Source organism: Clinocottus analis, unplaced genomic scaffold (genome assembly GCF_023055335.1).
Source record: "Clinocottus analis isolate CAN_PGR_092001 unplaced genomic scaffold, fCliAna1.0.p SCAF_5, whole genome shotgun sequence".
NCBI lineage: Eukaryota > Metazoa > Chordata > Actinopteri > Perciformes > Cottidae > Clinocottus > Clinocottus analis.
In genome coordinates, this window is record NW_027176207.1 from 13,912,929 (window position 1) to 13,927,628 (window position 14,700).

General features: G+C 41.1%; 1 protein-coding gene across 4 annotated transcripts in view; it reads left to right on the forward strand.

The window, feature by feature from the left end:
* The window catches only part of LOC137802097 (disks large homolog 4-like), a 58,153-nt gene extending 43,787 nt beyond the window's left edge, over positions 1-14,366 (forward strand). For 3 of the 4 annotated variants that reach the window (XM_068599681.1, XM_068599680.1, XM_068599678.1), the window contains exons 4-22: positions 875-928; positions 1,825-1,875; positions 2,018-2,142; positions 4,576-4,745; positions 4,909-5,045; positions 6,187-6,331; positions 6,751-6,886; positions 7,030-7,186; positions 7,308-7,410; positions 7,626-7,740; positions 10,753-10,944; positions 11,083-11,125; positions 11,221-11,251; positions 11,755-11,802; positions 11,908-12,009; positions 12,145-12,317; positions 12,517-12,629; positions 12,746-12,837; positions 13,745-14,366. In XM_068599681.1, the coding sequence (XP_068455782.1) occupies positions 875-928; positions 1,825-1,875; positions 2,018-2,142; positions 4,576-4,745; positions 4,909-5,045; positions 6,187-6,331; positions 6,751-6,886; positions 7,030-7,186; positions 7,308-7,410; positions 7,626-7,740; positions 10,753-10,944; positions 11,083-11,125; positions 11,221-11,251; positions 11,755-11,802; positions 11,908-12,009; positions 12,145-12,317; positions 12,517-12,629; positions 12,746-12,837; positions 13,745-13,851 (2,094 nt within the window). In that variant the 3' untranslated portion in view covers positions 13,852-14,366. The remainder of the gene's footprint in view (positions 1-874; positions 929-1,824; positions 1,876-2,017; positions 2,143-4,575; positions 4,746-4,908; positions 5,046-6,186; positions 6,332-6,750; positions 6,887-7,029; positions 7,187-7,307; positions 7,411-7,625; positions 7,741-10,752; positions 10,945-11,082; positions 11,126-11,220; positions 11,252-11,754; positions 11,803-11,907; positions 12,010-12,144; positions 12,318-12,516; positions 12,630-12,745; positions 12,838-13,744) is intronic. The other variant, XM_068599679.1, reaches the window with a different exon arrangement.
* The last annotated feature ends 334 nt before the right edge of the window (positions 14,367-14,700 follow it).

Sequence of the window (14,700 nt, forward strand, 5' to 3'; positions counted from 1 at the left end):
ACTGAGTTGAGAAAAAAAATAACTTCCCATTGCATCACATAACCCATTACCCGCACTGGACAAGAATGTGAAAGAGTTTTCCTTAAAAGCTGAGGAACAGTGTTCACTTTTTGTGTGTAGTTGTTTGTGTGTGCCGGAGCTGTCGTGTCTGTGAAGGTCAGCAGGCTGATTTTATGCTGCTGTTTGCTGCTCTGTAAGCACTTCAGAGCATCTCTCCCATGCTAATCAGAGTGCAGAAATAAAGAAATAAACACAGGACTTTAGATGGGGAGTCACACCGTGTTCTCCAAAGAGTACTGTACATACTAGTGTATTTACATCCTTGATGATGAGAGTAAATCTATGAAAGGAATGAGAATAAATTAAAGAGAGATTAAAAGGAGAGGAATAATAATAGTGAGTAAAGGCCACACTGTAGATGAGCTGTCAGAGAAGCAGGTACAATCCCCCAAAACATCCTCTCCTCTCGTTGACTTGCTGTCCTAAAACATTTGTTTTGAAGCTCTTGGTGGGCGTGAGGGAGACGACCAAATCCTTACAGTATCTGTAACCCAAGCTATACTGTCATTCAACTGTCATCCAGCAAAGACAAAGATTATTGAAAAACCATGGGATCGAGAATTAATTATTTCTGGGTCCATCGTCGGTGGATAATAATACATTTCTCCCGAGCAATGCTCCCGATCCTTTAGAGTGACAACCATAGTAGAATGAGAATAGTGTTATCACAGTTAAGCGCTAAAATGGCCATCAGTCTTGGCTGTGACTGTAGGTTTTACAGATACACTGAGACTGAGAGCTCATCCAGGAACTGCCTCATCTTTGAGTTCCTGCCATTATTTCTTAATAATGCGTCTTCTCTCTCTGCCTCCAGGGAAATACTCCTCCAGTGGTGGTGAACACTGACACACTCGATGGCTCCCCATATGTAAGGATTATGTTTAATCTTCCATTTATTGTATTGTTATGGGCTCAATTTAACTGCCTTCGTATTCAGTCTTTGTTATCAGTAGTTCTGCTCTTTTCCCAGCATCCAGGTACCGTGCATTGTTTTAATGTGAATTTTAAAAGTAATTAATTGTACCTCTTTTGAATTAAAATGAAGTTTCTCTGTTTGATGTACATAAGACTGAACAGACAAACTACTTAATTAGATTCAACGTTCTTTAATACTGCCTTGTCTAAAATGAAAGCAGTGAGATACGTTGAACATATTGTCATGAATTGTGAGGGATTTGAGACCGAGGCTTCTCAGAGAAAAGCCTCTATGCTCCTACTACGGACCAGTATTTTTACACCACTACGGCACTAAGAAAAGCTGTTTTCTAGGTCAGACACCAAAACAGTGAAGTCTAAAGTTCTTTAAATTCCATTTTCCTCTGGGATTTACTTAATTCTAGAGGTAAATCTGATGTGTGATGGTGGAGTTGTTCAGCCAAAAGGCGAATTAGACTAAAAGAATGGAGTCGTTATTTTCTACCAGGTACCACATTGGTCCACACATACAGTATGTTGAAGAGGAGCAGCACAATTCTGGATCAAATTCAGAGGGGAGAACATCCGTTAAGAGATGCTATAATTAGACTTTGGTGTTGATGATGCTGCGTTCAGGAGCAGAAGGGAAATCCCCCCAAGCAGGATTTACGAGTCAGTTGATGAAGCAACATATGAGGATCAGGCCCAGAGGGCAAACACTGAATCAACATTAGCTTTTTAGGATTTAAATTGTGCATTTAGCTTAAAAATCATTAGTTCATCACTTGTATAATTGTTTAAAATATTGTTCTTTGAATGACAATTTTAACTGACATCCTTCTCTGACAGGTAAATGGGATAGAAGGGGAAATTGAATACGAAGAGATCACACTAGAGAGGGTGAGTCAATCTTTTAAACTTGATTTGTAACATATTTACATGTGGACGTGGAAAAATGATAGTTTCAACTGACTGTCTCCGATATCTAAAGCCAGTCAAATGCATCTGATGTGAATATTTCTGTTTGCACTTGCTACTGCAGGGTAACTCCGGTCTTGGCTTCAGCATAGCAGGAGGAACAGACAACCCCCATGTGGGCGACGACCCCAGCATCTTCATCACCAAAATCATACCTGGAGGAGCCGCGGCTCAGGATGGACGGCTGAGGTAAAATCCCGCTCAGAGCCGAGTTTGTGCGTTCATGTTCCCACATTCCACAAACATAAAATCCAACAATCAAAAAAGCCCACAGGCCCACTAGGCCGACTCGGGTTTTCAGATGAAAGAAATGCTGCTCTACTTCCCCCATTTACCCTGGCTTTTCTTTTGAATTCACTGATTCAGACAGCCAGTCACTTTTCTACCAGCAAACACACTTAGAGAAACAGCCAAAATGGAACCTCACCTCTTCGTTTTAAGTCTAAAAGTATTGTACCACAGAACTACAGCCTATTGACTGTCCAGCTCGTTCAGCATCAAAGTTACATCAGAGAAGACCTGCCGCTTTAATTCAAGATCTAAATGCCTCCACCAAAACCTCTACAACTTTTATAGGTCTATGTATTTTGGGTAAGAATTGTAAAACACTTTTTTAAATGGTTTTCTTGGGCGGTTAGACAGAGGCAGCGTTCATTAATTTATAGACAGTGTTTATATTAAAGAGATCCTGTTCTAAAGTACATGACATTGGATGGGAAGGAAATAGCAATAAACAGCAACTGCAATGAATAAGTAATGTACAGAGGCATCCTTTCTCGTCCTTCTCTTTACAGTTGACCTATAAACGTCCATCTGGAATGACTTCAGAGTGTTGAGCAGGCCTGGAGAGAACGCTTATATTTGCCTAAACGCAATGTGTTTTCCCCTCGGCTATTGACAACATATGCCAAATATCTTGAGGAAAATACTTAAACTCTAACTACTCTTAGTATCTAATAAATGGGATTCCTTGACAACCTTACAAAACCTGCAATTTGTGGGTGTATAATTCATGTTGCATTCGCATGGTTTGACGTCTCTATTTGATGATTCAAACACAAAAACAGGATTTCCGTCTTCCATATTAAGTGACTCAGTGGCTGCTATGATTTATCTGAATAACCTTTGAAAGAACTCTGTGAGGTTAATGGAAGTGTGGTTTGATAGTGCGGGTTTGGATCATTTTATGCAGTATGCACATAAATTGTTCTTTATAGCTTAATAAAGGTTGTATGTAAATAGGAGGAAACCTTAAAAGGACGTCCTATGGTGAAGCTGCACTAGAATTACTAGCATTAAACAAATGTGTTAGTGTTTGATAAAAATGTGCACTTCTTTACATGCAAATATATCTAATATTGCCTCACAAACAATATGCAGCACACACTGTGTCAGTGTAAATTTTTTTGTATGAAGATGTCAGCAACTGTTGGTTCCCTTTGGAGTTGGCTTTAGTGATGTATCTCACTTTAATCAGGAGGGATATAATTAAAAGTGAGGCCTAAGAGTAGTTAAATTAATGTACTTGACATAGTGTGCTCAATTGGAAAAGTTGAGGAAATATGTTAAGAGTCATCATTTTATGAGCAAAGTCCTGTCATGATCCAGACTAGACACGGGTGATGGGGGAGGTGAAGGGTGGAGAACAATGGCTGAAGATCTGGGTGATGACTTTTGCTCGGCTCAGCAGTTGTTGTGGTTGTGATGAAAACTGTTGGTCAACGGGGTGAAGAAGGGCACTAAAACAACAGCTGACAGCAGCAGAGAAAACATTTGACAGCAACGCGACGATTGGCTCACAGAGGACGTGGCAACATCTGATCGGTGAATTATTAAGTACGAAGCGGTGGAAGGAAGAGAGAGAGAGAGAGAGAGAGAGAGAGAGAGAGAGAGAGAGAGAGAGAGAGAGAGAGAGAGAGAGAGAGAGAGAGAGAGAGAGAGAGAATGTAAATAAATAGAGCAAGCATGAAGATAGTCTCCCTGATTGAACTTTCGCTAAGCTTCATTTGTTAAACCTCTTGCAGCCCTGAAGAGTTATTTCAGTCTTACAAAATGTTACACCCTATAATTTTCATGGCCGTGAAAATCAATTTTAAACACATGAATAGAATAGTGATAAGTACAGTTTTTACGCCCTTGGAGGAAGAAATGTGTGCGTCTGAAAATAGCTATTTCATCAAAATCTTCTTGCTTGAAAATCAGCTTCTCTTCTGCACACAGGATGTCACTTGCACTTCACGTATCAACTCCTCATCATTTTCAGGAACGGCGAACGCAAAGAGAGCGTTACCGCAGCTAACCTCTGTGCTCGATCATACAGAAGGGTTTTTAACTTGGATTCTGAGATTTTGAGGAAAGGCCAGTCGTCTGCGGTGAAACTGGATCCCCAACACAGATATGGATAGTTGTCGCTGAGATAAAGTTGACTGTTCCTGACCTCGTCTGGTGGAGGATTACACCCAAGTCCTTCATCAAAACAAAAAATAATTCTGTATTTTTTCTCTCCCATTTCACATCCATTCATTCATTTCATTCATCCATCCATCTCTCTCTCTCTCTCTCTCTCTCTCTCTCTCTCTCTCTCTCTCTCTCTCTCTCTCTCTCTCTCTCTCTCCCCCTTAGTGTGAATGACTGCATCCTATTTGTGAATGATGTAGATGTGAGGGAAGTGACACATAGCCAAGCTGTGGAGGCCCTTAAGGAGGCAGGTGCTATCGTTCGCCTCTATGTTCTCCGCAGAAAGCCAGCAGCAGAGAAAGTCACTGAAATCAAACTCATCAAAGGGCCTAAAGGTATGTGGAAGTGTGGATTGGTGTACAGCATCAATGCTTTTGTGTGGGCTTTAAGATGCTTTATACCCAGCTAAGCTGTGCCCCCTGGATTTAGCAAATCTGCTCTGTTAACCCATACCTCCTTTGCTCACTCTCTCTCTCCCTCAACGCTCTCTTTTCTCAGGATTAGGTTTCAGCATTGCTGGAGGGGTGGGAAACCAGCACATACCAGGAGATAACAGTATCTATGTCACCAAGATCATTGAAGGCGGAGCAGCTCATAAAGATTGCCGTCTGCAGATTGGGGACAAGATCTTAGCGGTTGGTCATTCATATGGACTAACTACTAGAAAAATACACCCACACACGATACACATGTCACTAATAGCATCAGAGTCTCACCTTTTGAGCACACACACACACATGCACACCAACAAATGTTTGTGTACAAGCAGCATTGACGTATCAAGAGCCAAGATAAATTACAGCTGTAATTTGCATGGCCTGAACTTGCTTTCATTAATATGCTAATAGTTGTGTAGGATGGGATTTCAATGTTTAACTGGAGGGTTGCCACAATAAGTCTTGAGCAGCGTTGCTGCCACCTGCTGGACAACAGAGAGACTGTAATGTAGCAGTGGATGGCAGCTCAACACCAGCAGCTTCAAAATGGTGCTGGGTTTCTCTGCTAAATGGTGTCTGAGCAAATGCTTTACCTCCAAATGGGATACGGCAACAGCCTTCTGCTCACCATGAATCCGTTAAAACATACATTGACCATCAGTGGCTATAGGAAGTCGTATGTAATAAAACTATGTTTGAAACCTTAACACAGAGACAGTTAAGTGTGGACATATATGTATATTACTTTAACAAGGGCTTCCAAACCAGAGGGGACCCCCAGCTTTATTTGTGGTTTAGCGTATATTTACCTTTCTGATCTGATTGATTATTGAATTTCTCTTTCACTTTTAATTTTACGTATAGTTTAAAGTTAGGTCTGTGTGCCGTAACAAATCTGTACAGGCTTATTGTTTGTGTGTTAGAAAGTTATAAAATAGGCTTTACTTTCATTACTAAAATATAAGGCTGCTCTAAATTAATTATCTAAAAAAGTTGACTAAAAAAGTTTTTTTTTAAACGTTAGTTAAATGATAGCAACACTTAAAATGTTGTGGTTACTCGAGATGTGCTCACAAGTTTCTTGGAAATAAGTAATTCAGCATGAAACAGCATACAAAATTTATCAACATTTGCTGACAAATCCATGAGGATCCCTAAGCTAAAAGGATGACATTTTGAAATAATTATGACATCTAGATTTGTTCTGTTGGTGGTCTCAATTGTTGACTACCGTCGTTATGTTCCTTTGCAGAGCGACTATCATTCATAACAAATGTACTGAGCCTTGCAGTTTGCGGTTGGTAATTCTGATTGTGTTTTGCTTGTCGTAAACAACCAGGTGAACAATGTGTGTCTTGAGGATGTGATGCATGAGGATGCGGTGGGGGCTCTGAAGAACACAGCCGAGGTGGTGTACCTCAGGGTGGCCAAGCCCAACAACCTGTTCCTGACCAACTCTTACAACCCTCCCGACCTCACTAGCAGTAAGCCGAGCTACACTGTGTGTTGCAAAAGCTAATAATCACACCAGTAAACGCACAACCAAATGTTCTGCCTTTGAATTGATGTATTTTTAAAAAAAAGTAAACTTGCAAATTTGGTATTTTGTAGAGTAGAGGGAATATATTCTCGTTGTTTGTCAAACCCTTGACATGAATGTGGAAATTTTGTGGAAATTCAAAGCTGAGGTGTACAGATTTAGTTTTTTTTTTCTCTCATAAAAACACTAAATATGCCCTTGTAGCATAAGAATCTGAGCATACTCTTTGTGCAATATGCTTTCATAAGCTGATTATGGAGAATTTCTGGAACTCAACAGACAAACAACTAAAAAATTACATTCCACATGTTTATTTTGGTGGAAAAGCCACATATTATACCTCTTTTCTCTGTATTTCCCCAGCATATTCCCATATGGACACTGAACTTAGCCACCCCAACTATCTTGGGTCAGATTACCCACAAGCCCTTACTCCCACCTCACCTAGTCGGTTTTCTCCGGTTCTGCATGGCATGATGGGAGATGATGACGTCCCCAGGTGAGCAATGATTCTTCAGCTAAACATGTAATGTATAGTATTAGTAGTAAGAATACCTGCATTTGTGGTATATTGATTTTGTGTTGTGCATATTATTGATAGCATGACGCTCTACTTTGCTCTCTTCCCCATCTCTTCTCCAGGGAGCCTCGCAGAGTTTTGATCCACCGAGGCTCCACTGGTCTGGGATTCAACATTGTTGGAGGAGAGGATGGAGAGGGTATCTTTATCTCTTTCATCCTGGCAGGGGGGCCAGCCGACCTCAGCGGAGAGCTGCACAAGGGCGATCAGATCCTGAGTGTAAAGACTTTTATCTTCCTAAAGCAGTCACACATTAAATGCATTTTCAGTTGCGCTGAGGGTTTTTTTCCAGCTGTGGTTGTTAACAGTCATGCTGTGTGTGTGTGTGCGTGTGTGTCAGGTGAACGGCGTGGACCTACGCATGGCCACACACGAACAGGCCGCTGCAGCCTTGAAGAACGCTGGTCAGACAGTGACCATCATCGCTCAGTACAGACCAGATGGTAAAGCCACAAATGTCATGAATAACAAACACATCTGTTTTCTAATATTATACAAGTTTAAAGTCAATGCGTCCCGAACAAAACAATTTGAACTGAAAATTATTAAGTATAAACTCAACTGGTTTTATGAGTTTTAGGGTATTGGAATTGGTGCGTCCCTATGTTGATGCGTGTCAGCCAAAAGGTATTTATGCGTTTGCATTTCTACGTTTCAGAGTACAGCCGTTTTGAGGCTAAAATCCACGACTTGAGGGAACAGCTGATGAACAGCAGTATGGGCTCTGGGACCACGACGCTAAGAAGCAACCCAAAGAGAGGCTTCTACATCAGGTCTTGCACAGTCACTAATGAATCTAAGTTAGCACGTTAGCCGACATTATGTTTAGGATATTTAGCCAAAAACGAATGTCAGTGATGTGTTTTGTTGGAGTTTCCAGTAATTTCACATTAGCTAGCTCATGATCAATGCGGCTGTTTTAGGTAGTGAGGACTTCCTAGTTCGAGCTGCGGTCAATGTGTCCTTGAGCAAGACACTGAACCCCAAATTGCTCCCGAAGGCAGTGCCATCAGTGTGTGTGTGTGTGTGTGTGTGTGTGTGTGTGTGTGTGTGTGTGTGTGTGTGTGTGTGTGTGCGTGCGTGCGTGTGTGTGTGTGTGTACATGTGCGTGTGCGTGCGTGTGTGTGTGTGTGTATGTGTGTGTGTGCGCGTGTGTGTGTGTGTGTGCATGCATTAGTGTAGGCCCTGGTGGGCAGGTGGCACCTTGCATGGCAACCTCTGGGTGTGAATGGGTTAATGTTGACATGTGAGTGTACAGCACTTTGAGTGGTCGGAAGACTAGAAAGGCGCTATACAAATGCAAGTCCATTTATCATTTATACTTGACATGAATAGATTGCTCTGCACTTACAAAACGGAATCTTTTGTGGCGTCGTTATACATTTAGTCATAATTTGAGCAAAGCCCTCCAGTCATCCACTAAGGCGCTCTTACGATGCCAACTGTTGTTTTTTAAATTATGAAGTAACTGCAAATCCTGGTGGAAATGTTTAGTTTCGAAAGGGAAAATATGAGTCATGACCGCCGAAGGGAATTTGATTATTAGACATAAATGATTAACTGTAGCCACTGTAGACAGATCTAAACGATGAGCCACAACCAAGTCAAGCACAAGTCAGAGAGGCTCCGAAGTTGCGTGAGTGTAAGTAACAACAGATACATAAAATAACAAGGCAGTGGCACTAAAGGAATGCCTGATGTATATTTACATGATATAAAAGTAGGACTTGGCGATATGAAGAAAAATGAAATATTACTGTATAATTGACCAAATACCTCAATATTAATTAAGGCGATACTATAGGGTTGACTATTGGTGCTTTTACCAAATATTTACACAGTGAGATTTATGTCAAATAATCATTAGTAAAGGGGACATAATGACTAAATCCTATAAAGAAAAAAAGACAACAACTAGAAAAGACTAGTATGTTCAGAAAATGGAGACACTCGTGCTATAACACGATATTACGGTATACAAATTCTAAGACGATATCTAGTCTAATATTACGATATTAATTTAAGATCAATATATTGCCCGGGCCCCAGTTATATCATAAGTAAGCATATATTAGAGCTAAACTGCTACGCTACACAGTCCAGTAAAGACTGAAGACACCATGTACAACATGTACAACTCGCTGTGGTTTAGTGTATTTGTCTGATTCAAAATCAATTTTACACAAAAAAAGTTCATATTTCCTGAACACAGTAATTTAAATGCTATATTTCACCACTTCACACCAGATGCTAAGGACCGTTTGATCTTTACCTTGCAAAGTATAGACATCATTATGTTACTGGGTTCTCCCGTTGCCATGTTGTCGTAGTTTCCCTCCAAAAGTTCCTCCGTCCTCGAGATGCTGCACGTTTGTCCTGCTTCTTCTCGTGATAACCAAACTCCTTCTCATTTTTGATTATTTCAATCAAATAGATAATGGTGTCTGCCATTTTTTTAGTCAAATTAATATAGTCTTACTGTATGTATCCGCCGCGATATTACCGTTACCTACTTGCTGCTGACAGCGACGCAAGCTTAAATTGTTTGCTGTTGAACAAAACCGTTAGCTCGGCCCCAGGTGAGTGTACTCGCTGCTGGGGTACCGGGGCCAGAGGTCCAGGAGCTGGTGGTCCTGTACCTCCGGCTTAAGTGTGTTTCAGATAAACCGCCCGACCATTTTGACTCGCTGTGACATACAGTTGGATGTTACCGACTACCTGAACCATGTCCTGAATGGTTGAATGACAGAAGCAGCCATGACAGCTATTCTGTACTCAACAAAAGGTTGTTATTCAGTTAAAGGTAGGGCATATAAACAACTAGAGGACAGGTGAACTTCTAAGCAACAGATCAGCAGAATCCATAATAGAGTTAGGGGTAACACAAATACAACGTGTCCCACATGAAAGCATAAACACTCCTTCACATGATTAAGACGTGTTTAAATCCAAGATGGCGTGGAATTTTTTCCTTGCTCAGCGACTGCATTCATGCAAAAAAGCCCAAAGCTCAGTGCTGCCACGTGGTGGCCTGAAACATTACTGTAGCAATACATATGGATCAGGATGCCATCAGGTTCGTAGACCACAGAGGGTTTCTTTCATCATTATGAAAAGCTTGAACATGTTGTTTTAGGATTTCTTCATTTCATCAGTTAAAGATTATTCCACTGTATACAGTTTGATTAAGGACAGCAGTTGAATTGTCAACAAAAAAGGTTATAACTGTTCTATGCATTCAAAATATGAACATTCATACTTATGCATTTGCCTTCACAAAATGCCGTCTTATATTTTCATATTTCTCTCTATTTAAGATAAGATAAGATAGTCCTTTATTAGTCCCTATGTGGGGAAATTACGGTATTACAGCGGCTCTTATTCACAGATCAAGTAATATAAATAAACAGTAGAACAGTAATAAGAAACACGATTTAAAAATGAAATGGTAAAACACAAAAATATGAAATAAACAAATGAAATAAAATAAATAGTAAAAAATGTGTATAAAGTGTAATTGTAAAAGTATAAGTATTGCACCAAAAAGTGTTAAAGTGTTCACAGTGTTAAAGTGTTCACAGTGGTTTTGTGGTCTACTGGGGGCTCAGCTTATTATTATTATTATTTAAGTCAATTTTACTAAAAACACATAAATATACAGGCCGTTATTTTCAAACAGCGGGATAAATGTTGGTATTTTTGTTGTACTTCAGCAAAATGTAAGAAAACTATTCATAATTGTTGGTATATATTTAGTGACTGAATTGAACTCTTCCTTCACTCAGGGCTCTTTTTGACTATGACAAGACTGCGGACTGTGGCTTCCTCAGTCAGGCTCTTGGCTTCAGGTTTGGGGATGTGCTTCATGTGTTAGACTGCGGAGATGAGGAGTGGTGGCAAGCCCGTAAGGTCAGCCCCCAGAACGAAGCCGAGGAGGTCGGCTTCATCCCGAGCAAGCACAGGTCAGACTTTTCCCTGTGAGTGAGTGCGGGAGGTTTGACTTATCTTTCTTTGCGCTTCAACAATTACAAAACACCTTGGTTCAAGTTCTCTGACCTGATTGTTCAGTCTCCAAAATCAAATAAATAAATTGTTCTTCCTCCTCGTCTCTATAGGGTGGAAAGAAAAGAGTGGTCTCGTGTTAACACCAAAGAGAGGGTAAGTTAATTCACCAAAGCTGTTTGAATAACTTCTGACTGGTTCACCCAAAGTGTCTCTTAGTGTGTGAATCTCTGCTGTGCTTTCTGTTGCAGGACCATGGTCGAGAAAGCTTGGGCACTCTAGGTAATTAGTATGAAGCAATAATGTACCATTTATTGACACTGCATACCACTTACTGTAGTAATGGGCAGCAACACAGGCACACAATGTGCCGTTGTATACACAAAAGATATATCTCTATGTTATTTATATACTCTTAGCTCTATTTAAGCTATATTAGCTATATTTACATACTCTTATCTCTATTTAAAGTGTAAATTGAATTGCCTTTTCCTAACTTTGCCTTGCTGTTTGGCATATCTGTAATCTCCAAATGCCCCACCACCAATGTGTGGACATCACAAACACCGTCAATTTTTCACAAGAGACGTTTTTACTCAAGTCTAAAGAACTCCTCACCTCCAACAGAGCCGTGTGTTTGCGGTTCTTGTCAGTAACGACGTCTGATATTAGCTGTGACACGCTGACTACAAGCACATACAAACAGACACACGCATGCAGACTCATACAGTAATTTCTAATGTTAAAGAGAAACGTGCCTGAATGCTTCTATGTACTCTCACCAGGGAGAGATAAACCCTCACAAAGTTATGAGACCGTCACTCAAGTGGAAGGTAAGGTCATACAGAAATCCATTATTTAAGGATTTTATATTAGATTTAATTTCCCTTTTCTGAATGCTTCTACTCACAATCTTCTCTCTTTCTCTTCATGCTAAGTTCATTATGCGAGGCCCATCATCATACTGGGTCCCGTAAAAGACAGGATAAATGACGATCTCTTGTCTGAGTTCCCTGATAAGTTTGGATCTTGTGTCCCACGTAAGTAATTATACTGTCAGTCATGGAGACTGATTTGGTTTCCATGTCAGTGCTGCCACCTGCAGCTATTTTAGGGGGATGTCAGAGTAAGTGGTATATGTGCTGCTTTTCATTGTTTCGTTCATGCCCTGACAGACACCACGCGGCCCAAGAGGGAGTATGAGGTGGATGGACGGGACTATCACTTTGTGTCGTCACGGGAGCAGATGGAGAAGGACATCCAGAGCCATCGGTTCATCGAGGCGGGCCAGTACAACAGTCACCTGTATGGCACCAGTGTCCAGAGTGTCCGTGAGGTGGCTGAGCAGGTGCGCGGCAACATGTTGTACCAGGAAATAAGCATCAATGGCAATTAACGAAAATTTCCAATCCTTTTAAACAATTGGCTTTACTGCTACAACCTCTCATGACCTCTTGCCCATTTAACTAACCATTTAAAAGTAATTATTCAATTAATGGTATTTATTCATCCGTATCATTTCTTTCCCTGCATGTGTGCACGAGTAGCAGGGGAAACACTGCATCTTGGATGTATCGGCTAACGCTGTGCGCAGACTACAAGCAGCTCAGCTTCATCCCATCGCCATCTTTGTCCGGCCCAAGTCACTGGAAAATGTCCTGTATGTACTTCAGAAAGTCCTTCTACAATTTGCAATGTTTGTTTAACTGACATTAAATATGCTGCACATCATTAAGACGTGTGTTGGAATGAAGATTGTGTGTGTGATGTTAACAGAGAGATCAACACTCGACTGACAGAGGAGCAGGCCAGGAAAGGAATGGACCGAGCCCTCAAACTAGAACAAGACTTCCTAGAGTGTTTCTCTGGTAAGTGTGAAGGATCTGTGTCTATATGACATGATGTACACACAGACAGGATGAGTACATACAGTGCATGGGATTTATCTTTGGCAAACTGGTTTAATGTAGTGGATCTTGGTTAGGATTATGGCAGTGTCAAATGGTAAACATGTACTTCTACACCCGTGTTTGCTCTCCACTGTACGCTAATCTATGTGATGCGGTGTGGTGATAAAAAAAATCCTCCGTTTCATGATTACAAGATTTTTGAAAAAAACAATTTCTCCATATTTTTGTTTTCTTGCTGGCACACGTCTGAAGGTTATAAAATATGCCGGTTTCTTTCTTTCTTCATTGTTTAATTACAAACAAATGCCAATGATAAACAAGCCTCGTCTACAAACATTTACTTTTTTCCCATATTACATGTTCCTGGCAGAGCTGAATGAGTTAAACAAGAAAGTGTGAGTCTTCTTGGAAGACTCAGGGCACTTTAACATTTAAGGGACACATTTAGGGCAAATCACAGCGGTGGACAGAATATGTTAGATTTCCACACAAATCCGGCACCAGCTTCAATTTATTTTCTTCAAATCGTGAACAGCTGTCATACATGACATTTTAGAAAATGTACGAGACTGAATAAATATGTAGGACACTTTGTTGAAATCCATGCATAATGGTAATATGCCTGTTATTTCATACACTATCTACAATGTATGCAGATCATACAAATGTATTCTTGATTATTTCTCTCATTGTCTGGCAAACACATCTGCTAAACATTCTTTGTTTCCTTTGTCCCTCTCTTTCTTTTTCTCTCCTCGTGACTCCATTTTCCCCTTTTTCTGATACTATCTCTGCTTTCTAATTTTTTCTCTCCACCCCCCATTGTTTTCTCTCCTTCCCTCACACTTCCTTTGTCCTTTTGCAGCTGTCGTGGAAGGGGACAGCTTTGAAGAGGTTTATCACAAAGTAAAGACAGTGATCGAGGAGCAATCAGGGCCTTACATCTGGATCCCCACCCGGGAGAGGCTGTGATGCTGCACCCGTCCACACCACCCCCTTTCTCACAACCACCAACCGACACCACCCTTCACCCTCATGGCCAAGCCAGCCTCGCCTGCCTGTCTGTCCTCCAGCAAAGTCAGTGCTTAGGCAATCACTGAGAATGACACAGAGAGACAAATGCATATTAAGACAAACACAGAGACAAACACAGGAAGTGACACAGTGAGGCAAGGAACGATACCAAAAAAGAGACTCTGAGACAGATGTGAACACAGCGATGTGTAATTAGACTGCAAGAGACTGAGAGAAAAGACTTAGGCAGTATTCCACTATGAGGCAGGACTTAGTGTCAAGGCCATGTTCACACTCAGCATTAAAATGCATCTTGGCCATAAATGGACAACCCTAAATACAGCTGTGACTGCACCCAAAACTGGGAACGCGGTAGATTTAGCGTTGTCAAAAAACGTAGTGTGTTATGTGTGTTTTTCTCTGTTTAGATCCAGTTTCCCAACAGATAAAAGCAAATGTGAAGCGAAATCCAATCACAAGAGTTTACTTGAGAGATTTCAGATGCATTCTGATGCCATGTGTGAACTGCAGTCCATCTGGATCTCAACACTGTCTGGACACAAGACATTAGGTCTGAACGCGGCTTGAAAGAGAGTAGAGGGTGACCCAGCAGGGACGGACCCCGAGGTAGTATTAAGACCACCTCAACCTCTCACGCCCCCATTGAACACCTCCACGCACCTATGTCTGAGATGGAGGCGCCCAAATAGACTCTGGCCCCTCTTTTTATATCAACTTCTGGCTTTCTAAACTCCTCCTCCTGTCAGCTCTGCCTTGTTTTAGGACAGGAAAAGGGGAAGACTGAGA